This window comes from Eublepharis macularius, chromosome 11 (assembly GCF_028583425.1).
Source record: "Eublepharis macularius isolate TG4126 chromosome 11, MPM_Emac_v1.0, whole genome shotgun sequence".
Lineage (NCBI taxonomy): Eukaryota > Metazoa > Chordata > Lepidosauria > Squamata > Eublepharidae > Eublepharis > Eublepharis macularius.
The window spans coordinates 65,272,425-65,292,369 of record NC_072800.1 but is presented as its reverse complement, the minus strand read 5'-3'; the positions used below and the strand labels follow the sequence as shown (position 1 = coordinate 65,292,369).

Here is a 19,945-nt window from a genome sequence, read left to right as displayed (position 1 = left end):
AGTCCTACTTCTTCAGGAAACTCTCCAAGAAAAATCTCTCATCTTCCTTTCCTCTGTCAAAACAAAGGGCTCTTGTTTGTTGAACTGAACAACACCTGAAGTAAGTTCACTCAGCCTCCTGAGGATTCTGTAGGTGTGGTGGAGGGAGGGAGCATGCAGTGTCTCACCCTCCTCCCTCACTTGTATGGGGCATCTTGTACCCTGGATATACTATACACAGATCCAGTCCTTTGGCTTAAAAACGGAGGGAGAAATCGTAGCACCAATGCCTTAAGGCACTTAGATCTACGTGAAGAGTACCTGGATCACATGTTATATGTATGTGTGCCCTGTTACGTAGGGATAATCCTTGGAAGTTTGAATGTGTGAACTTGATGCTATGCAGTGACTCTAGAAAGTTCCCTGTGGATTTTTTTTTGTTCACATCCACATCTAGAAGGTCTTAGAACTACGGCTGTCTTTATACCAAAACCAAAACTGTACCCAGGTAATGCTCACGGAAGCATTTACATTTATCTGAATAACCATCTTGTAATTCCAACAGTTCCTGATTAAACATAAGTTCTGTGGGTCAGAGAGAAAGCTGATCCAGAAATAAATTTTTAACTTGCATGAGAGGGAGTTGTATTGTCCTTGGAGGAGGAAGCTCACAGTCTGGAAATGCTCTTGGAGGATTCATTGACCATGCGAAAGAAGTAGTCATGAGTGTTTTTCTACGTTAGTTGGTTCACCAGCTGTGGCCTCTGTGGAAAAGGCAGATGTGGCCAAAGTCACAAATGTCAGTAATATCCAGGTTGGACTATTGCCATGTGCTGTATGAAGCGCTGCCTTTGAAGATGGCTAATAAGCTTCAACTAGTTCAGAACACAAAATGTCAAATTGTTTGTTTTGTTTCAGCATTGCATTAATTATGTATCAGGTTTTGCTTGTTTTCATTTTCTGTAATCTGTACTCGTATTGTCTATCCGAATGTCCCAACCACTGATCATGTGATTTACCCTGTGTTATCTGCCTTGAGTCTCAACAAGAAAGGAGGACTATAAATAACAATAACGCAGTGGCCAAGGTACTAGCTGCAACAAGTCCTGTCTTGTGCCAATTACATTGGCTGCCAGTGTGCATCTGAGCCTAATATAAGGAGCTGGCAGTGACCTTTAAGGCAGTGGTACTCACTCCATGGTTTACGGAGAGCCACATTGACAGTTCCCATCAACGAAAAGAGCCATCTAACTACTGCATGCTATCTGCCCTACCCTAAGCATACATACCACAATATGACAGTATTAATATTAACTATATAATTTTAACCCTTTAAATTATCAGAGGACCTTTTAGCATTGTAGGTTTTTCTCTCCCTGCCACTGTAGAACCTTCTCACCAGCCACCACTGCAGAACCTTGTATATTTGAAGGGATGGGAATGTGCAGGTCAGACTTATGACTAGAGATGGGCATGAATCGCATTATGAGCATCAAAAACCCACGAAAATGGCGATTGCGACCCGGCAGATCGTGATAGTCCACGGCCAACGATCCAGCGGTCGGGAGAGGCCTGGATCATGGCGTTCGGGCTCTGTTTGGGAATCCAGACACTCAGGCACCAGCAATCTATTCCCCTGGCAACGGAGCCAGGGGAATGCCTGAGCTCTGCCTGCCCTCCTTCTGTCGCCCTGGACACCCAAATGGAAGCCCAGCTTTCCTTGATCAGCAGGCTTCCTTCCAACCACGGAGCTGCAAAGCAGTTACAAGTTGGGAGAAGACACCCAGGGGAGGGAGGGGGAAGGGGGTGTTCTGTAGCCATGGGCACTCCAATCTCATCCCTGCAAACCCTGATAGGCAGCTCTGATGGCCAAACACAGACCTCCTGTGTTGCTGAATGGGACCCATGCTTATAAATAGCCATGGGCTGGGAACAGCAGCGCGCCCCGCTGCGTTTTCCACGATCCAGGTTCGGTTCGGGGATGGGAGATGGTCGTTGGTGTTCGGGAATTCGGGATCGTGGTCCGCACCAAACCACGATCCGCTGGTTCGATAAATTTTTTTGGTTCGTGCCCATGTCTACTTATGACACAAAGCTTTGTGCAAAGCATATGTTTAAAATTTCCTTCAAATTGAACTCCAGTGCTGCTGGAAAAGGGGTGGTTAGGACCTGTCTCCATCCTAAGCATGTGAGGAATTTTGTTTCATGGGTTAACAATAAGATAGTGCTAGGCCTTGTTTCACCACCTCATTCAGCTGTATATGTTGATCCAGCCCAGGGGTGGACTGACCATATAATTTCCTGGTGGACCTTGGCCACTGGTGGCCAGGAGCAAGCATAACCAAACTCTGCAATTCTGCCAGAACCTCAAGGGCCATGGCTCAGACCTTTCATCAGCATTGGTTATTGGTGCCAGTTCACCAAGTGTCTTTTACCACATTGCTGCCAGTTTTCAGGGAGTAGCAATGGGTGCACTAATACCCATTGCTTTGTGCCACTGTGCTGTCTTGTAGCACCACAGGGACCTCTCAGCGTAGCTTGCTCCAGGGCCATTTTTACTTCCCAGTCTGCTCTTGATTGAGACTCACACATAGAATGTCAGCATCTCTACAACCATCACATACAAATTGTGATATGTTTTAAAAATAAAACCACCCCACTGTGCTCTTTTCCTAGGTAGCTGCTGTGGTGCGATAGTGGTTTTACTCTCTCTTCTCTACAGCATCCTTGCTTTCTTACTGTCATCCAGCCAGATGCTGGGATGAAAACACAGAGGGCACAAAGAAGGGGTCAGTGTTGGAGAAGACAGGCCCTTTCCTCCCATCCCTGGCACAATGCCTGCACCTTGGGGATGCTCGCAGCTTACCTGTCCTCCAGTCCTTTAGGAGGTAGCTATTTCATGTGGGCACACCTACCTTGCCCACTCTCCTAAAATATGGGGCAGGTACTACATCGGGGAGCAGTGCTCAGAAAAGTTACCAATAGCATGTCAATGAGCCACATGTGGCTTCTGAGCCACTGTGTGTGTATCTCTTGCTTTTAGGCCTTAACTGTATTTTTTCATGTATTTACTTCCATTATACACTATAGACTTCTTGATGGGGGCTCAAGGCAGCTTGTATTTTTCTCTCCTCCTCTATTTTATTCTCAGAACAACCCTGTTCTGAGAATGACACTGAGATATCCCAGTATCATCTAGTCAGTTTTCATAGCAGAGTCAGGATTTGAACTTGGGTTTCCCAGGTACTAGTCCAACATTCTAAATGGTTTGGATCCAAGGTACCTGGTGGATCATCTCCTCACATAGCAGTTCCATGCTATGAGCTTGGTTAATGAAGCCTTATTACAGGAACCCTCACTGGAGAAGTCTGATTGGTGAGATTCCTAGCATAAGAACGTAATTGGTACTTGTCTCTGCCCCTTGGAACTCACTTTCCCCCTCACTGCAGATGGTTTCTTCTTTAGAAGCCTTTCTGTATCAACTTTTAAAAGTTTTTATTCTGGGAAGATTTTTAACCTGTGAAATCAGTGTTTGCAAGTTTTTTAACTGTTTTGTATAGCTTTCAGTACTGTAAGCTGCCTGGAATATTTGTTTATAAGTAAAAAGCTGGGGTATATAGTAAATACTCTAATAAATGAATAAACAATGCTGGGCAGTACACCAAGAGACATTCAATCCAGCCCTGTTGAAAAGAACGATTACCTCGACTGGAGCCAATTGAGATGAATGTTTTTCTTCTGTATAAGAATACCTGTGGAAGAATGCATACAGAAAATGCTTGGAATGAAAAACCCACATGGAATTTTCAGGAAGGATCCATGACCAAGAGCTGGCATGAATTTGGTATTCTAATAAGGTTTTCCATATGTATTCCTCCCTGGAGGAAAAGAAAGCCTGTAAATTGCGATCAACCATAATCACAGAGTACTAAATTCATCACATTGGAACCATTTCACTGATCAGTGCTCATCTGCTCTCATCTTTAAAACCTCCTGTAAAAATGACTGTTTGACCCTCTTGGGCAGCCTTTTCTGTTGTTCAACCCATTCTTACATGTTCAGTCTAACTCATAGCACTCATTGTAGTAACTCATTGTTTCTTATCCTTACCCCTTTCTTGTAAACAAAAAAAAAGTAAATCATTTTTCTGTTTTGTTTTACAAAAGCCAAGAGCCAAACTACACTGGAGTTTTGTAATTGGGATGCCAGACCTGTTATATTAACCTTAAAATCAAGCACAGAGGTGCTGACATGGAGAGGCAGGAGCTGGCTCTTTCCCTCTCCTGTACCCATATTGTACCTCTCTTTTTCCCAGCTGGCACATAGAACAGCCTGGGGAACATTTTCAAAACTACACAGGTGTAAGAGTTACAATAACACTCTTTCCCCGGTGGCAAAGCCTGAGTCCATATGTACCCCATGGTGGTTGTTGCAGACCAGATAACATATCTGAAGTTCCAATGACAAATATAGAATATTGTATATAATTTGCTATTTTCTTTTTGTCTTTCCTATCCCCTGCACTATATTTCTAAATGTTGTTGTTTTTAACTTTATTTTTTAACTCTTTATTTTTTAAAATCTTATCAACCCTGCTTGAATATACAGATTTATTCCCTTTGTGAGATTCTAAATTAGAAAGTTATGTTTTTCAACTTCTTCTGAAATCGACATGCTTGCTGAAGATATAGAAAAGGAAATAATATGAATCCAAGTTCCTTCTTTTATGATTAATGTAAAAACTGTATCAACAAAACCAGACATCGGTTCTAAGATTTCTCCAAAAAAATGTTTTATTTACAGCTATTTATCCAGAGTTGTTTTTCCAGATACAGAAAATCATAGTTGAAATAATTAGTCTTCCAGAAAGCCACAAATAGTGATCATACCAAAAGTATTTACCAGTGCCAATAAAACTATTGACTACTAACCACAAGGTTTCTGGACCCATGCTAAGTGCCTGCTTGTACAATGATGAACAGAATCTAGTCCCAAGAGTGTAACTAATACAAAATGCAGTTGCAAAAGCCATTCAAATGATAGAAAAAGTCAAGTTTTTTCTGTTTCACAACATCCTGCAGGGTAGTACCTAATCTTCCTGGTTGCTGAAGACGGCCAGATAGCTATTCTCAAGAGAGAGCCAATAAATGGGTGAGGGGGAGACAATGCCCGTTATCTCAATATATCTGTTAGAGCAATTGAAAAGTCTATGCAATTTACCTCTCTCCTTCTCCTTGCAGTTTGCTGTGCCACAGGACACACCGGAACTTGCTGCATTTTTGCGCAACTCCTCTATTCCTCACTATGTTGGGCGGAGGGAAGTCAAAGCGATAGAGCATCAAACAAACTCTGCAAAAATTCTGGTGAGATGCCTGAATATTATAGAGCCATTGAGGAAAGTCTTCTGTGTCTATAATGCTTAGCTCTCCGGGTCTCCTACCCACAGTTCTGGCCTTCACACTGGAAAGGTCATAACTCTCACTTCACCTCTTCATGCCTAATCTCTGATATCAGAAGCTTACAGCCCAAGGGGTCCCATGTGGCCGCCCGAGTGCTGAAAAAGGGGTCAGGGTCTGGAAAGGTGGAAGACCATTGCTGTAGAGCACAAGAGCTGAGTGATGAAGATTAGTATTACTCCACCCTGACATTGAAGATACAAACTGCTCACATGCAGTTCACAATAGTCTCATGGAGACATCCGTTGAACATATAGAATGGGTCACAATCATGTTGGAAAGCCTTACATTCTCTGTATATCTGATCTTCATGCATGGTCAGTATCTAGGCTTACAAATTGCCTGCTGATGATAGGCAGGAGGTGGCAAACCCTCTGGCAATCACCCGCCACCAGCAGGCAACCCGGGAATGCGCACACTGAGTGTGCTCCCAGTGGGGCTCAACAATGTCACTTCCTGAAGTGACATCACCGCACTGGCTGTGAGCATGCTCTTATGCTTTGTTGGGGCCAGAATTAGCCTCATGCAAAGCGCAAGAACACACCTGTGGCTGGCATGATAACATCACTTCCCGGAGTCTTGTCATTACTTCTTGGAGAGGCATGATGACCTCTCCGGGAAGTAATGACAAGAAGAAAATCCCAGCTCCCCCACCTCCTGCCAGGAGAGTATAGGGACCTGGGGACCCTATCAGTATCCTATACATGTAAGGGAGAATTGCTTGAGCAAAATGTGATTCACTAATCATGCAATTTCTCTTTAAGCTACCATGCGCAGTTACCAATCAATGCTGGGCATAAGGAGGTGACAGATTCCCTCCTCCCTATGTAGAGAACAGCTGCACAGAGCTTGTGTGTGCTGGTGCATTAACTTTGATTATGGTTGACTCAAACCTAGATACCATTTGGAAAGGAACTGGCACAATCATTGTTGTGTTCCTGTACACTAGGAAGTTCCCAGTTTAATTGTCATGTCAGTCAGGAGGAGGAATATTGGTCATTACTAAAAAAAGTCTCTTTGTGGCATTTAGCACGCTGAAATACAAACACAGCTGCACATCTTCCTCCCCCCCTTTAAATCAAAGAACAACTGCTTTTACTTCAAAGGAGAAAAGGCTCTGAAGTTATTCAAAGATTTTATTTTGTTTCTAAAAGCATCAAATTTGATTTAAAATATAGTAATACACAATAATGTTCTTCCATGTCATCTTGGGCTGCTTCCACAAAGAGATTTTGCTCTGGTTTCAAGTCTAAACTGGGGGAGCTTTTTTTTTTTTTTTTTAAAGAACTCACATGCCCACATCATCTACTTTCTCCACTTTTACTGTAATCTTTCCAAAATCTAGATTGGTATAGTCTCTTCGTGAAAATCACAATTGAAACACTTTTGCATGCTGTATGGATGATACAGTGTGCATTTTCCCATCTATACCAGCACCATTTTCCTTTTCCCAGCCCCTACAGCCACCATTCTCTCCACCCTTGCAACTGGAGGGCTTTAAAAATGGTAATTAACATATCAGTACAGCATTAAGATGTAGCAATATGTCAGTTAATTGCGTGGATGCTGTCATATCCCCCTTTGGCAGTGAGTTCCCAGATTAGAGTTCCCACTCAGGCACTTGTCCTCAGGTCCATTCAGCAGAGACAAGCTGGCTCAGAACATCAGCCATTTATTTGCAAGAAGACAACTCCAACAACCGACAACTTCAGCTAACATACAAAACTAGAAACTGAAACAAGAGCTCCACCCTATAGGACCAAACTAAATCACACAGATATTAGGGGAGGAGCAGACTGTTCTATTACATACATACATACATGCAATTTATATATCACACATCCTCCAAGGAGCCATTATCCAGACTAAGGAAGCTTCCTCCTACTTGGGGCTTTTCTGTTGGAGGAAGAGCCAGTTCAGTTGGAGGAAGGCGTCCTTGGCTGGAAAAGGGCTTCAAACTTTGCTCCATTGAGTGATTGGAAAAGGGTAGGATTCACTCTACTGGGTTTTTTTTAAGAGCTCAGTGGCACAGGAAATAGTCATATGTGAATGAAACAAGGAAAGTATACAAGGAAAACTACTAAAAGGACACCCGGTTGGCACTGCAAATGCATTCACAGTGGCAGTGGAAGGAACAAAGAAAATTATTGCTATGTGGACACAGCCGTGATTCTTGACTCCTATCAACAAGGTTGATCTAACATCAATTCTAAATTCCAGGAAGGACCACCTGTGAAGATGCTACCATCCAGCCATAAAAACTCTCAATCCATACCAGATTGCTGTTTATCTGCTATCTTTCTCAAGGACTCGTCTTTCATGTTGCCAGTTCAAACTGTGCAACTGCAAATGGTTAGCCCAAATAGTAACACTGTGTGAGATCTGCATTTTATATGGTAGAATAAACAAGAACCAGAGCTTTATTCAGTAGTTTCATCCAACTTTATTGTGCTTGAGTTTAGTCTGGCAATTTTTGCTATGGTGTCTTTCTCTAACGATATTTTTGATGAGGATGAACAGCCAAGATGATTGAAACGGGGTGGGGAAGGTAACAAGCACATCTTTTGTTTTGCCTGCTGCTGTTTTCATATTTCAGCCTCCCTCCCTAGTCATTTCAGTGCTTATACTGAGGATCTGATGAGGGATTGCTTCATTCTCTTGATTTGAGGAATGCTCTATATGCGCAATTCCATTGTGTACATGAAACATTCCTCATCATGAGATTAAGGAACATCATGCCTTCCACGGAGCCTTGTGTGCACATCACAGTCCATGGATCACAGCCCGTGGCTAGAATTTAAAGGAGCTACTTCTGGCAAGTCCTGGTGAGATTTTGCCTTTTTTATCCTTGGAACAGGCAGCTCTAAACTATGTGTTGGAGTGCACAGAAGTAGCTGAACGGTTCTTAGGTTTTGGTTAAGAACTAGTATGGACAAAAAATCCATTAGGCTGCAAGTTACATACATCTGATAAAAATGAGTTTCGGCATAGGCCTCTGATTATGTGACTTCCAATCTGGGATGATTATAAATTAAAAATAAAACATGCCATCCTTCTCCTACAAGACAGAAAAGTAAACAAGTCTGGCCAGATTAAAGACTTGTTCAAATAAGAAAAGCTAAACAAATGCATCCTCTAAAATGCATCCTTGCAATAAGTGCTGTGTAATCAGGTTTCCGTCGAGGAAGTAGATGAAAGCAGAGCAGACGTAATCTTTAATTCAGTTTTAATGGAGGAACATTCTATGGTGCATTGTATAATTTTGTGTACAAATGCACTGCTATTTACAGGTATAAAATTATATGCATTTAATTATTTTCTTGATACCAAATTATAGAGAGGGTATAATTTGACAAAAATTAACATTAGATCATGAAGTGCTGTGTTAAAGGGGGTGATGGGGAGTATGAATGAAGAAATCTTACTGCTTCGTATTTATTCTCTAGTGTGTATGGTAACCCTGCTTCTCAAAACAGTAAGAAGTTGTAGGGTCAGTGCTACCTGGGTTTGATTTTCTTTGGATAAGAGAGCACTCAGATTTAGGATGTCTGCAATATTTTCATCATTTGCAAAAATGCAAATAGAACCGAGGCAGAAGTACAGAATCACTCCTAGAAAGTAACCAACCTGCAATCCCAGACAGGTCCCTGGAGACACACTGAGCCACAAGGTGATGCACCTTCACTATTTCAGAGCTCTTATGCTCTCTCTCTCTCTCTCTCTCTCTCTCTCTCTCTCTCTCTCTCTCTCTCTCTCTCTCTCTCTCTCTCTCTCTCTCTCTCTGCCTTCCTTGGTCTGTCTTTCCCAAACGGTTAATTTCTTTTTTTCACACACCCATACTGACTCCTGTCTTCAGTAGGGGCTATCACCTCCAGGCTTTGATAGATCAGTCATTCAAACCCACAGAAGGATCCCCAACCTATCTTTTAACATTAGATCCTGTGAATGAAACATTAGTCAACCAGTGTTCTATTCATCTAATAAAGGAATAGTCAGTCAGCAATCTTAACATGATACATAAAATATTATATTTACATAATTTTACTTATTTTACATCTATTTTACATCTATTTACATATTTTATTTACATAAAATATTATATTTACAAATCGGGGGTGGGGATTATTGTTCTCCAACAAGGAAACCCAGATGTTATTGTCAGGCTATATTCCTGTTTAATGTGGTAATGTGCTGTGTAATTCTAATCCTGATTTCAGTGGATTTAAAAGTATGTAACTCTGCTTAGGATGGCACTGTGAATGCGCATTTCCTTTTTTAGAAAATAAATTCCAAACCTTTTCTTCTTTAAAAATTAGAGTCAATCATGCTGGGATTCTATATTCCATTATGAAGACTGCTTACATAAGTGCTCTTATTTTGCTTCCAAGGGATTATTGGAATGTTATATTGTTTTTCATACAGAACTGTACAAATGTGGAGTGCCTGATAATCACCTGTTCAGTAGGACTCTTAGAAAGAGGGAAAAGTGCTGCACTGAAAATACGGTCTCGGTTATGGGCCTCAACATTTCTGAAGGTAAGGAAATGCATGCGTAAAATGATATTGGAAAGGAAGTGTATGTGTGAGTCCATTAAGTGAGTTATGTGTGAAATGTGTGAGTTATTAAGTGAAATGTGAATCTTGCTTCTGTAATACATGATCTTACTGAAATCCTGCTCCCAAGCCCATCCAAGCCTGATTCAGGTAAATGAAGATGGAACAGAACTTCCAAAGACCAAGGTTTCGTCCCCCAGGTAGTCTGTGCTAGAATGCTGGAGTACACTGAAAAGTTCAGATCTCCAGTTCTGATCATTAGACATGAAAATGTTCCCTTTTCAGACTTTAGTAGTAATCAGCGTCTCAGGCCACTAGGGATGCTGCAAATTTCGTAGCGAACCTCTTCAGCATTCCAACACACTGTCTATCATGAACAAGCTGTTTGATGATATGTTCATTTTATATTGAATAACTCATAGTTGCTAGACAAGTTTGCGGCTACTGTGTTGCTCAGAAGCAGTTGGTTCTCTGCTTGGGCTTTCCATGTCATAGCCTTGATGCGCTAGGATACAGGGAACTTTCAGGAGAAAATGAGAAGTGACTTACAGCTGCAGGAGGGCTTCTGATCCACTATCACACACGCTACACAGTGAAGCTGTCCAGCTTTGGTATTTCCCAGCCAGGCTGGGACCCTGCAGTTTTTCCTTGTGCGCAGTCGCCTTCTGATGCACCTTCTCAGAAATACACTTACTGTCCCTGCAAGACAGGATTGAGGAGATGAGAAGAGATCTGCCTCTTTTCTCGACACTTGCAATGCAGAGAAGTGGGGTGAGAAGTGGATTACTTCTCTGCTCCCCTTCCCTCCTTCCCCAGCTTGGAGGAAAGGAAATAGAAGTCATGTGCTTATCTCCCTCCTTGGAAAGGGGAGATGGAAAATGGATAGCTTTTCTCCAGCCAGTATCTTATCTCCTTGCTTACAAATAGGGGGGTAGGAAACAGATCACTCCTTCCCCCATAGCATGGAGTGGAGGAAAGAGAAGCAATCAGCTTTTTATCTTCCATGTTGTGGGGAGGGGCTGATAACTTTACTTCCCTTGCCTCCAAGCTGGGAGGGAGAAAAGAGATTGGTTTCTTATCTTCCTGTTTGCGAAGGGGGAGATGAAGTCAATCACCCCCCCACACACACACACACACACCATCTTGGAGGGAAAGGAAGAAAAGCAGTCTGCCTCTCACTTCCCAACTTTGAACAGGGAGGTGAGAAGTGATTTCTGTTTCCCTCTCAAGATGTGGGATGGAAACAGAAATGATCTGCTTCTCTTCTCCCCCATTCAAAGGGGGAGATGAGAAGACAATTGTTTCTTCTCCCTCCTGACCTTGGGGTGAGAAGATGACAAGCTGATTGTTAACAACCCCCACTCCCTGCCACTGGAGGTGACTCTTGTGCCCCTGCGAAACAACAACTCAGGGAGACGCTGATGGACTCGCTGAGCTTCAGCTTCTTTTCTCCCCACAAGTTTCTCCCTGGGTTCCTGCTGGACTGGGACACAGAAGTTTTCATATCTAACTGGCATGACCAAATTAATAGTCCTTTGTACAATTGGCCCCCTGGCTGCTACTGACAATCAGACATTGATCTGAACCAAGAGGTGTTTGAGCGTCCCTCAGAGCCATGTGTGTACCATATTTAAGCTTTTGAGTACCCTTTTCGAGTCCCCCATTCTAAAAGAAAGATGTACCAACAGCTGAGTTTCATGCTTCTCTAGTAATCAGATCACAAGCTATGTCTGTATCAAGTTTCTGCATGGTGTTGAAGTGGCTGTATTATTTTGGGATACACTTTGTATTCCTTCTTTTTGAGAAAGATATGCAGTGACTCAGCTTGACAGGAGTCTCAGAACACATATGGACCCACTGGAAGAATGGGGTCCCCTGGGCCATTGAGACCAGATAGCCAGTGGCCAGAGGACCTTGAGTAAGCCTCTGAATACTGATGCTTGGAGGCAACGTCAAAGAAGGCCTCAGCCTCTATGCCCTGTTGAGTAACTGGTTGGCCACTGTGCAAAACAGGATGCCGGTCTGATTCAGCAGAGCTCTTTTTAAGTTCTTGTTAACGGAACCAGGATTGCTGGGGTCACCCCAGGAGTAGGCTTGGCTGCAGACTGCCAACATTATCAACACTGCAACAGGCCCTGAACCTGAAGAGATCTCAACCCACACAAAGCCACACGCATGAGAAGAGAGTGAAGAAGACTTGGAAATGGAGTGAAAAAGAGGCAAGAGAAGTGAGGAGCAAGGCTAGAGTTTTTAAAAAGACTGACTGGGAGCAGAGGAGGATTGTGACAGAGCAAGCGAAGTGGACAGTGGCAGAAGAGAAGGAATAAAGAAAGAAAAGGTGAGCTGGAAGAAGGCCAGAGAGAAGGCAGAAGAGACTGAGAAGGGAGGGAAAACACATAGAGAAGCCATGAGGTTGCAGATCTACAGCCCCATCCAACAGGAAAAGCCCGTGGGGGTATCACCTTCAGGTCCATAAAAAGCCAGGAGAGGAGATGAAGTTAACCTTGCCAATAGATTAGCAATGGTCGTGGTGCCTAGGGGTTTGATTCAAGGAACAATGGAAGGCTTTAACATCCTCTTCCCACCCAAGACTTACCTACAATGTACAAATGCCCCATTTTTAGATTTTTCTAGTATGAGCCTGTGTTCTTGCATCCTGTCGACTGAAACCATCTTGCATCTACAACACCGGCCTTTTATGTGCATGTCCACAGCACCATGTTGGCTCTGAGAAGTAATGCAGTGACTGTCTGCTACTATAGTGGTGCTGGGACAAATCGTGTCCTGTGGTTGGCCCTCCAAAACAAATGGTTGGATAGAAAGGATGCTGGACTAGGTTGCCAGCAGGGCTCTTCTCATATTCTTCCAGTACATCATTGCTCTTGAGTTACGTGGCCCTCGTTTGTACTGCAGTAGACCATGTACTTCATGGATCACATGTTTTTGTCTTTTTACACAAACAAATTTATTAGGATGGTATGAAAATAATTTTTCCCAAAAAAACCACCAAACCACCCTGCCCTAATGCATTATGTAGTCCAATGTGACATAGTACAAAATAATGGAACAGTTTCTCCTCCCAGATATGAAAGTGTAATCCTGATGAGTATTTAATCCATTGTGATTTATTTTAGAAATACAGAACATATGTTTCCCTTCAAAGAATGAATAAATCACACACTTTTTTTTGCATTTGTATGCATTACTTTCTAGCTTTATGTAATGTTAAAACGATGTATTCTGACCATTCTATCTCATAGCAAATTGTGGTCTGTCGCCTAAAAATCTACCACTTTATCACAGACTGCAGTTATATGGTGATTTAACATGTTTGGGTAAACAAACAGCCTGGAGACTTCTAGCAAACCAACAAAGATAACAAAAACTGCTAAACCAAAGCCAAGAAGGGACACAATCACTTTTGGCTTTACTTCAAAGGGTGAATGCAAATGTGAACATATGTTAAGTTTTGTATTCAGACTGGCTGAACAAGAAAGTCATTAAATGCCTAATTCATACAAAGGAGAAGTAGCCTCATTTGGTTAGGCTACATTGTGTTTTCCGGTGCTGTACAGCTTACAGTATGTTTCTGTTAGGTTTCTATCTTTGTAATTTATGACATATTTGATACGCTTTTGGGAAAAAAACCTAGGGCCAAACTATACATCACACAAAGCCACGCATAATGCCCTGAAAAACAGTAGTTCCAGATCTGCGCTTACTCTTACAGATGCACATCTGGAATCCCATGGGGGGAAGGAGTTTGTGGAGGGTTTGGAGTGGAGAAGTTGCAGACAAGGGGAGGGGATGTATGTCCCCCCCCCCACAGTGCTTCACTCAAAATCACAGCCTCCCAAAGATAATTTTATGTCCCTTCAAAAAATGTCTGGCAAGCTTCTTTTAGTTATTTTTTTAAAAGCATTTGCATTCTGCGTTTCCACCTGATTGGGGCCCTCAAAGCAGTGAACAATTTAACATCTACTTTCAGAACAGTTTCATATATATATATATAGTTCCATCTAGCTCCCTTGATCACTGTCATCCATCAGTGGGTGAATATTTTTGTTTCATTTGGGTTCTCTTACTGGTCCTTCTCCTGGTTTAATTGCTAGTTTCATATATATATATATATATATATATATATATATATGAAACTAGCAATTAAACCAGGAGAAGGACCAGTAAGAGAACCCAAATGAAACAAAAATATTCACCCACTGATGGATGACAGTGATCAAGGGAGCTAGATGGAACTTCCTGAGGAGCAAATTCCATATTTTTTATCATTGTTCCTAGCCTGTGGGACTATTTGCCATCCCACTTTAAAAACAGATAAGCATTGTAGCAGCAACAATGTTAACTGCGTTTAGGATTTCCTCTTAAGCAGGACTTGCTTATCAGCTTCAAACCCTAGTTTCAACTTCCAGCTAAAAATTAATTATTTCAAAATATTTGAATGCCTACTTTTCTCCTGACCAACACATGGCCCTAGGTAGTTAAGTTAACAACAATATAAAATACAATAAAGTTGTGTACAATCAAGACTTAAAAACAATTTTAAAATAAATATAAAATGCCTTAAAACTACATTAGTGTCCCATTCTAAAAACATCTTATACATAAATAGAAAGACAATCTCTTTTGCCCAGATTCAGACTGCTTCAAAATCTCTCTGGGTAGTTGCATCATACAGCTTTGCCAGGAGGGCAGAAGCTTACCATAATGTCATCTGAGAGACTTGAGCCGCAAGCATGAGGCAGCCACTAAAAAAGCTGAATAATTCCTGCAGTATAATACCCAACAACGTGGGGATCCAACCATTGTTAAGAATATATCTTACCACCCTTGAACTATGACAGCTGGATTTCAATTAATGGACTAGGTGATAGGCATCATGTTTGGATGCACATGCTCTGCTTTGTAAATAGTCATACATCTGTGATTAAACACATCATCCTTTGATGCCCTTCTGGGTTCTTTCTTTAATCATCCGAACTAAAAACTGCAAGGATAAGAATACAGTTCATTCTCAGGAGTTGTTTGTTTACTGTTGGTTGGTTGGTTGGTTGGTTGGTTGGTTTTGTTGTGCTAACAGCTGCTTATGCTAAAATTTAATAAAAGTGATAATACAATACTATCAGGAATCTTAAAACAATGAAACAGCAAAAAGGCAGGAAAAAATCAAGCACATCTAATAGCAACAAGTAACAACAATAATAACAATAATAAACAACAATAATTAAAAAGCAGAAGCAATTAAATAACTTTTTTAAAAAGCTGAGCAGATCATGCCATAATAAAATAAAACATGCTACCTGGCAGCTAAAACAGTGTGTTAAAATGTTTTTAAAAATAGCAGAGTAAGATCAGTGAAGGTCAGATACTCACTAACAATATCTTGGGCAAATAAAAGTAATCTTGCCTGGCACAAAAGGGATAGGAGGCTATCCATTAGGGAACCCTTTATTTATTCATTTGTTTGTACCCTGCTTTTCTCCCCAGTTAGGACTCAAAACAACTTACAACATCATTCTCCCCTGGTTTTATCTCACAACAACCCTCTGAGATAGATTATGGAGAGGACCAGGGCTCATTTTGAGGGGGAACGTGCAGGAACACAGTTCCAGCAGTTCCCCAAAGAGGTCCCATGTCAGGTGGCACCACCCACCTGACTCTTGGCCATTTTGGGCCCGTTTCAGTCTGGATTGGGGCCAAAATGGCCCAGATTGGGCCTCTGATGGGTGGTGGATCACTCTCCCACTCAGCAGCAGTCTAATCCTGACCATTTTGGGGGCCCTTTTGAACATTTTCAGTCCCTTTTTGCCATTTTGGGCCCAATTTTGGCCCTGAATGGCCAGGATTGGGTCCAAAACAGCCAGGATAGGTGATGCCAGGGGGTGTGGCACATGCAAATCAGGTATGCTAATGACACACTCCTGGTGATGTCAAGGGGCGTGGCATATGGTAATGAGTTATGCTAATGAGTTCTTCCAACTCTTTTTCTACGAAATGAGAGAGGACATTCCATAAACAAGGCACCACCACTGAAAAGGCCCTCTCTCTGTTTGCCACCATCACTCCCATCTCCACAGATAGGGGCACCCAGAACAAGACAGGGAATCCTGATCTTAATTGGTGGGCAGATTGATAAAGAAAAGGCAGTTCTTAAGTAATTTAATTCCTCTCCTTTTGCTTTTGTCATTGTAGAAGGCTTCTGAGAAACATGGTCCCAAACATACACTGGTCAGCAAAGGCTAGAAAGCCTTACACCTGCATTCTATGTTTAAGAGATTTCCCTTCCCTTTTTTACTTCTGCTGTCAACACTTTCAAAGTTGTGCATCCTTGGCTGCACAATTTAAAAGGAACGGTAAAGGAAGATTTTTGTTTTCATTTTGTAGTTTGGTTTTATTTCCCTCTTGCCTGAATATTTACTTAAATGCTTCCAAGCATCTCCTTCAAACACATGATGCATATTGTGACAAATTCATTCTTATGATACGGTCCAGTGGGGACCCCGTCTCTACCACGTTGACTTGTCTTCAGGAAGTAGGTTCTACTTCCCATAACTAACATATGTGCTCAGCAGTCTCAAATTAGTCTTAAATACATTTCTAAAAAATCATCTTGCTAAATTATTGTATGTCTTCCATTACCTGACTTTGTATAGGGGCATTTTGTTGGCAGTTGTTCAGTTCATAGTACTTGGGATCTCATGCAGAAAAGGAGTAATAATGAATTCCCAAAGTGTGCGTTTAAATGGTAACAGGGCATTGCTCATTCTCCTCCATCCAAATGTGCCAGACATTGGAGGAAATGAGGTGGAACCCCCTTGTTTTAATGAAGCAGGACGAACATTATTACAATAACACCATATTTTGTGTGCGCTTCAATTGTCAACGTTCACTCTTACCACAAAACCCTCCGTTTGAATAAGGGGATTTTGTCATTTTCTCCCCTTAGAAGAGGGCTTGTGATACCATGCTTAAAAAGGAAAGCTATCCCTCAAATGTATCTCTGAAGTAGCAAGATGAAGTGAAGTGGTATTAGGCCATCTGGAGTGGTAGTCAACACATGTTCAAAGGCTGCAACATCATGCTGATTTGAGGGGAAACATCAACCTTGCTAGATTCAGCTAACAGTTCCAACTGGCTTAAACTACATCATCTTCCTTCTCCACATTCTCATCTGCAAGCCAGATGCAGGGTTTTTTTTTGTCCTTGCATGCCTTACTTGGCCTCCATCTTGTATCTTTTGGAATGGCTTATTGACTTCTGCTGTTGTGCCTCATTGGGACCAAAGCAGGCACCATCATTCATCAACATGCTTACTGAGAATTCATTTACATTGTTTTTTACTACCTAGGTGGGCCAGGTGGCTGATGTTCTTTCCAAATTACCTCTGCCTGTGTCTGGATAACATGCAGACAGATACTGTACTCAAGTATTCATTAAATGCTTAAATATTTTCAACCCAGGTGCCATGTGTTTCACATTTGTTGAAACAAAGGCTCTCCCCCCACCCCATTCTGATAGTTGGACGTATAGGGAGTGTGTTTGAGGGTGAGTGGGTGAGGTGGCAGTTGTACTAATAAAGATATCAGTGTGGTCTCTATATTCCTTAATGTCTGGAATAGGGGTATGCAACACCCCCCCCCAAAGCCCTTGGAAAATCCAGATCCAGGTTTTAGGGATCTCAAGGAAATCTGGGAAAGATTCTCTGATCTGTTTAGGACAGATAAAAGAATCCTGCATTTATTTGGCCGTTATTCCCTAATGGGGAAACTACCTGGGAGCTCTCTGAGGGGAAGGGGGATGATTTTTCAAGCAAAGTCCACTAGATTTGCGGGGAAACTACTACTGACTACTCTCTAAAGACTCCACAAGTTTCAGGAAGATTGAACCCCGGGGTCCAGTTCTGTGGGCCCCTGAGAAAAGTGTCCTCAGCCTCTCTTCATTAATCCCTATGGGGGAAACTATTTGGGGGCTATCTGGAGGAGAAAGGGGATCATTTTTCAAGCAAAGTCCTCTAGATTTGCAGGGAACCTACTAATAACTGTTCTCTGACTTTTCTCCAATGACTGTTCTCTAACATCCTGTTTGAAGAAGATTGGTCCCCAGGGTCCAGTTCTGTGGGCCCCTGAAGAAGGTGCCCCCAGCCATTCTCCATTGTTGTCCAATGAAAACATTTCCAAGCAGGGTCTCAGGCAGAAGCACACAGGAGCGAGGCTGCCAGTGGCCAAAGGCGCATTCCCGAATGCAATAGGAAGTCCAACAGAACAAAAGTGAATCATGGGGACTAACATCAAACCAGAGAATCATGTTAAAACAGAGAATTCCACTCAAACCAAACAGGAGCAAGGGGAAACTTAGCTCAACTGAATGAGTGTCACTCACAGAAGCCAGGCAGACAAGAATAACTCCTGCACGGATTGGACACTCACTGCCCCCTCCCTGCTTCACCCCCTCCCTTTTGCCTCTGCCTCACTCTCCCTTCCCCCTCCCTCTCTCCTCTTGGGAAAAAAATGGGAGAAGCCCAGGAAGGAGCCACCAAGAGGCTGAAGCCACATTTCTCAGATTTACCAAGATTTACCCAGGAGTATGGATCTGGGCTCCTTGGTCAGATTCCAGATTCTCTGATTTGATTTGGGAAAGCCAGATTTAGCTGGATCAGCAAAAACCCAGCTTTTTTCCAGAATCCCAGACCCAGATTGCACACCCTAGTCATCCAAGGGCTTCAGTGCTGAACAGGGGGATGTATGCAATATTGTGCTTTCATTATATGATTTCTGCCCATTCCATAAAAAATTGTTCCATGGATACCAGATTGCTTTTTTAATAAGCACTTATTTAGGCATGAGAGACTTAGATCTTCTTCTGGGTGGAGAAAATATTACACTAGGATAATGAACTGAGAATTCAAGACTGGGATGAGAGAACTGAGGAAGCATAAAGTTAGATCCAGCCAACTTTTTTACTCAATCTCACCCAGTTCCCTACAGTTCCCATCCCATATGGCTTTTTAAATAACAACAACAACAACATACTATTTATATACCACCCTTCAGGGCAACTTAATACCCACTCAGAGCAGTTTACAAAGTGTGTTGTTATTGTCGAAGGCTTTCACGGCCGGAGAACGATGGTTGTTGTGGGTTTTCCAGGCTGTATTGCCGTGGTCTTGGCATTGTAGTTCCTGACGTTTCGCCAGCAGCTGTGGCTGGCATCTTCAGAGGTGTAGCACCAAAAGACAGTCTGAGAGATCTCTGTCTTTTGGTGCTACACCTCTGAAGATGCCAGCCACAGCTGCTGGCGAAACGTCAGGAACTACAATGCCAAGACCACGGCAATACAGCCCGGAAAACCCACAACAACCATGTGTTGTTATTATCCCCACAACAAACACCCTGTGAGGTAGGTGGGGCTGAGAGAGGTCCAGAGAGCTGTAACTGACCCAAGGTCACCCAGCTGGCTTCAAGTAGAGGGTTTAGTATTCTCAGCTTAGCTTTTTCGGGTAGTCAAAGAGAACTTCTTCTTCCTTTTTAGCCAGCAAAAACCCTGGTTGGGGGCAAACCATAAATAACTACCTGTATTCCAGAGATATCTGGATGATTTCATTTTAGGTTGTAGCTGACCAGACACATTATACAACCCCCATAGACCAATTGCTGTGAAGATATTGAAAAGATGCATTCTATAGTGTTTTCTCCCTACTATTTCTATTAAGTGATAGAAATTGAATTTCAGAGTACTTCCTGGAGCTTAAGAAGCAGCTGTGAGGATTCAGTGATCCAAAGCATAGATCAAGATTTTTAAAAAACCCAAACCCTAGCAGGCTATAATCCCCAAGAAATAAGCTGCAACAGGCTTGTTACTAGAAACAGAACATACACAATGGTGAAAAGTAGTTTTTATGGCTGATTTATTTACTGGGGGAAAAGTTAATACCCTTTACTGTT

General features: G+C 42.3%; 1 protein-coding gene across 1 annotated transcript in view; it reads left to right on the top strand.

Annotated features, from left to right (window-relative positions):
• ITGA8 (integrin subunit alpha 8) overlaps window positions 1-19,945 on the top strand; it is a 159,148-nt gene that overhangs the window by 105,106 nt on the left and 34,097 nt on the right. Inside the window, exons 26-27 of the mRNA XM_054991800.1 lie at window positions 5,220-5,342; window positions 9,858-9,971. Coding sequence (XP_054847775.1) covers window positions 5,220-5,342; window positions 9,858-9,971 — 237 coding nt within the window. The remainder of the gene's footprint in view (window positions 1-5,219; window positions 5,343-9,857; window positions 9,972-19,945) is intronic.